This window comes from Lagopus muta, chromosome 25 (genome assembly GCF_023343835.1).
Source record: "Lagopus muta isolate bLagMut1 chromosome 25, bLagMut1 primary, whole genome shotgun sequence".
NCBI lineage: Eukaryota > Metazoa > Chordata > Aves > Galliformes > Phasianidae > Lagopus > Lagopus muta.
Window position 1 is genome coordinate 1,755,089 of NC_064457.1, and position 4,737 is coordinate 1,759,825.

The following is a 4,737-nucleotide window of genomic DNA, read 5'->3' on the forward strand; positions in this document are numbered from 1 at the left end:
TATATATCGACACGCAGACACAAAGATCGTAGGCTGGGAAAGGGAAAATAAGGCGCAATCCTAACCGTGTGCGTTTGCACACCTATGTGCATCTCTGATACATAACAGCAACGCGGTGGGTGCCTGCAGCAACGGCTGTGAATACGGGTCCGCTCAAGCAAGAAACGTGCGTGCGTTTCCCTACAGCACACCTGGACTGCATGGATTTCCTCCATCGAAGAGCATTTGGATGCTCCTGCCTGGATTCTAGGTTCTAAGCTCGGGTTTTTGCCTTGCAGAACAAATCCGTGTGCAGTTCGCTCTCCCCCACCCCCCACCCGGCCCGCCGTACGCAGACGAGACAGGAGTTGCGTTCGGGGTTAATTAATGCAATTAGGCTTTTTTTTTTTTTAAAGAAAGCGCTCTGCTGATGCAGTTCGAACAAAAGCGACGGAGGGAGACGAAGCGAATGCGACGTGGTAAAGGCAGAAAAGGCAAACTGTACATAGTCCTGGACGGGAGCATTGCCCTTTCCGACGTGCGGTTCCCTCATCTGCCGATGGGTTTTGCCCCTCGGGAGCAGAATACCCTTCATTGCCCCGTGAGGACGATGCTTCAGTCCCCTCCCGTTGCCGCTCAACGTGCCGGAGCCCCGGGGACCTTTTGGGGCTGCGGTTTGGGATGGCTGTGGTTCTCACTGTGCACCGCTGCTGCTTTTGATTTTGGCGACGACTTTTTTCTCTTTCACCCTCCTGTTCTGGAACCAGATGGTGATCTGTCTTTCCGTAAGGTTGGTGGCTGCCGAGATCTTCCTCCTTTTGTCTCGGGTGATGAATTTGCTGCTGGCGTACTCCTTCTCCAGCTCCTTCAGCTGCCCCTTGCTGTACGGGACTCTCTTCTTGCGGCCCCGGCGAAAGGCGCAGCCGTCGGGGGGCAACGGAGCGGCGGCGTCTGGGAGAGATGGGGCTGAACGGGGCCGGGCTGGGGGGGCACAACGCACCCGGGACCCCCAAATCCGGCAGCAGCACCTTCCCCTCTACTACCCCAGTCCTTCCCTCTAGTCTTCCTATCTACTTACAGTGTATTCCCTAACGAAATGTAAAGGTTATCTTTCCTATTTGCATTTATTCATACACGCTTTTCCTCTTTACATGCATTCAAATCTTGTTTCTCTATTCTGCATTTATTTAAGCCTTATTTTTTCTTCTCTGCATTTATTCACATAGTCTTTCTCCTCTAAACCTATCTGTACATTGTCCTTCTCCTCTAAACTTATTTATACATTGTCCTTCTCCTCTAAATTTATACCTTGTTCTTAATTTTGGTCTCTAAACATACTTATAGATTGTTTTTTTCGTCTCTGAACATATTTATATGTTATTTTTCATCTCTAAACTTATCTTTTTTTATTATTGTTATTTATTTATTTGTAATTATTTTGAGGGTCCAGGTAACGACCACCAACGTGAGGCAGCCTAGCAATAACACGTTCTCTTTCCCCATTCCCACTGCTGCCTCCGGGTTATGTCACCGATCGCCTCACTGCCCGAGCTGCAAAGGACATCGTTCATCTTAGTTCTTATTTTTGCAGCCTGGCCTCCCTCTTGCTCACAGTGAAGAGCTTCTGGTCGACAGCACCATTTTTTTTCCAGTAGGTTATTATAAGCCTTATTTGAGCAAACTACGTTAAGCCTTTCTCCCAACCACCCCTCTCACAGCCCCTCCGCATCTCCAGCCCACGGACTTTACCTGCAAAAGCGGATTTCAGGAGGTAGCCGGCCTGGCCTTGATCCTTAGGGCAGCACATCTGACCGCTCCAGCTGCCTCCCAGAGCCCAGGGCTGATGGTAACCATCCACGGGCAGCAACGCTTCGTGCCTCGGCTCTCCTGGACCGCCCAGCCCCGGCACCACCGACACGTCCAGGTATCCGGCCACAGGCTGATATGGAGCACCGTAACCGGGGTAGAAAGCCAACTCTGCGGGACGGCTTTGGAAGTCCTCGCTGCCCGCGGGGGGGTCCAGGTACTTGTCGGGGGGAAACGGCCCCTGAGTCGGGCCGGCTTTGAGAGCGCTGCGGGCGACTCGGCACGAATAATAACCCCCACCCAGGTACCCGTAGGGCAACGGAGCGGAGGCGGTGGGACCAGGCGGGGCGGCGGGGCCGGGGGGGGCCGTAAGGCACGGCTTGGCCGCTTCTTCAGTCGGGTAACCGGGGTTCATCCCGGGGGGAGGCGAAGGGCAACCGAGGGCCGGTGGGGGCGGCAGGATCCTGCCTTGACCGCCTGCGAAGCCGCCGGCAGCCAGGAGCCCCTCGAGGCCAGGGGGCTGCATGCGGGGCGGCGCGGGGGCCGGGGCATGGAGAGAAGCTGCTCGACTTCACCCGGGTACTGCCCGAGGGGGGGGGGTCCCCGGATCTTTTTAAAAGGCTGAGAGCTGCCGAGAGCTGCCTTGCCCCGCCGGGCTGCCCTGACGCAACGGGTAGAGCCGGCCTCATTGGTTAATGCGTGGGGGAAAAAGGACGGAGAAGGAGGGGGAAAAAAAAAAAACACACACACACCACACAGACAAACCCACAGGAAAAAAAAATAAAAAAAAATCTCCAGCCCAGCCCTAATAAACCGTGGCTGCAGAAATTGCGAAAATACTTTTATTGCAGTCGGAGGAGGAGGGAGGAAACCTCCCCAGCACGTGACAGGCGGGTACAAGCCTGTGCATTATACAAAAAAATAAGAGGGGGGGAGAAGGGATCGAGGGAGGGATGGGGGACGAGGGAGGGAGAAGGGGAGGGAGAACGGAGAGCAGCACGGAGGAGTAATTCCTGGTGGAAAAACACGGGCTCAGCTTCAAACCGTCCCGTAATGATGTGTCCACATCTTCCTTAGAGGTCTGAGGGCAGAAAAACTCCAGTGGGGACACCTGGGGAGCCTCTCAGGCCCTCAGCCTGGTCTTGCTCATAGTTTGTGTCCCATGCACATTCCTGCAGCCACCCACCACAGTGTAAACCAAAAAGACAAAACCTGTATTCTGTGTAACCTCTACCTAACCTCTATATTAGGTACAGCTTTGTACCTAAACCTATATATAACCTATAGACAGGGTGCAGGGAAGGTATGATCATGACAAGCAAGGAGTGAAAGGAGAAAAAAATAACTGTAAAGGGTGGGGAGAAAAGGGTCCCTTTGGGTTCAGCTTTGCCTTCTCACACAATGCTGATGGGGATTTGGGATGGGGGTCCAAGTCAGCAGCTCAAAGGGGAAGTTTGGAAATGGAGAGGGATCGTAGAGAGAGCCTTTGGGTGCAGGAGGAGTGGGCATACAGAAGGGTATGGACAGGCGGGTGTGGAAATGGAGGGTTGCTTCAACGTGGAGAAGTTTGGAATTAATACACCGAGGCCCACGTGTGTGTAAACGTTCAGAAACGATCGGGCTATGCGCTTTTTTAATTGCTTGTACCTGTGGTGCAAACACAGAGCTGCCTTTCTCCCTCCTGTTCCTCTCCGTTTTCCCCTAAAAGTCTTCGTCTGGGGGAAACCTTCAGCACTGTCACCCAAAGGGCAGAGCAGCTCACGCACTGCCAAGAAGGAAAGCGTTGTTTCCTTCTTGCAAAGAGATCAGCTTAAGAAATCCGCAAGAAGTCGGGAATTTCTCTTTTTCTCGTTACCAAATATCGGCACCGCCGCTCCTTCTGCAGCGGCTTCGGCCACCAAAGAAAGCTTTGAGTCGCAAAACCCCAAACTGAAAGGGGTGGTGGTGGGGGGGGGAAGCAATGATCACGTCGGGAAAGCAGCGGCTCCTCAAAGCGGCCCCGGGGTGCGGATTGAAGCTTCATCCCCACCTGTGGATGCGACTGTGGCTGGGTGGGCTGGGGCGGGGTGGGGAGAGGGACAGAGCTGGGTCGGCAACGGCAACTCCTGAGGAAAAGCCCTTGGAGGTCTTCCCCCCCCCCCCTCTGCAGACACCGCTCCTTTCAGCTCAGGAGATCCGTGGGGTCTCTATGGGATTTTGCCCCGCTGCGTCCTACAGAAAAAGGGTAAAAATGAGCGCGAAGTTGCGGGTTCGGTCTTGGTTTTTGTCGTTCGCTGCTGCTGAAAATCTTGGGGTCTTTGTGGACGCGGTGGGGTTTGTTTTATTTTATTTTATTTTGGAAGAAAGAGAAAAAGAGGGAAAAAGAGGAAGAAAGAGAAGGAAGAAAAAGAAAAAGGGAAAAAGAAAATGGTAAAAAGGAAATAAGAAAAAAGAAGAAATGAGAAATAAATTAAGAACGAAAAGAGAAAAAGCGAAAGAAAGGAGAAGAAAAAAAAGAAAGGGGAAAGACAGGAAAGGGGGGAAAGGGAAAAATGGAAAAGAGAGAAAAAAGGAAAAGGATGAAAAAGAAATGAAATGAAAAGTAAAGGGAAGGAAAAGAAGAAAGAAAGAAAAGGGAAAAAATAAAGAAAAGAAGGGAAAAAAGAAATAGAGAAAAGGGAAAATGGGAAAAGAGAGAAAGGAAAAGAGAGAAAGGAAAAGAGGAAAAAAAGAAGAGACAAAAACGGAAAGAAACTACAGAAGAAAGAAAAGGGAGATCTAAAAAATCGGGGTGGGGAAAAATAGACATAAAGGAAGAAAATTGAAAAATCAAACTCCTATCTTTTTAACATCCACCTTTCCTTTTTCAGAGCCCCCCCCCCCCCCGCCTTTTTTCCCCCCCTTTCCACACTTTAACGACCGCTCTCCTTTGATGCCCTTCGTGTCCCGTTCCCCCCCCCCCCTTCCCCATCC

At 51.8% G+C, this 4,737-nt stretch overlaps 1 protein-coding gene across 1 annotated transcript; it reads right to left on the reverse strand.

The window, feature by feature from the left end:
• Window positions 1-673: 673 nt before the first annotated feature.
• HOXB13 (homeobox B13) lies at window positions 674-2,311 on the reverse strand. Its single transcript, XM_048926832.1, has 2 exons — window positions 1,729-2,311; window positions 674-930 (listed from the first exon to the last, which is right to left on the reverse strand). Exons 1-2 carry the CDS (start codon window positions 2,309-2,311, stop codon window positions 674-676), a joined length of 840 nt encoding a protein of 279 aa, XP_048782789.1.
• Between the last annotated feature and the right edge of the window lie 2,426 nt (window positions 2,312-4,737).

What these genes read in the sequence shown, in the direction of transcription:
- HOXB13 (XM_048926832.1), bottom strand. Translation starts at nt 2,311, where the DNA reads ATGCAGCCCCCTGGCCTCGAGGGGCTCCTGGCTGCCGGCGGCTTCGCA. An exon ending in CCTGAAATCCGCTTTTGCAG is followed by an intron (nt 931 to 1,728) that starts GTAAAGTCCGTG and finishes CATCTCTCCCAG; the next exon opens with ACGCCGCCGCTCCGTTGCCC.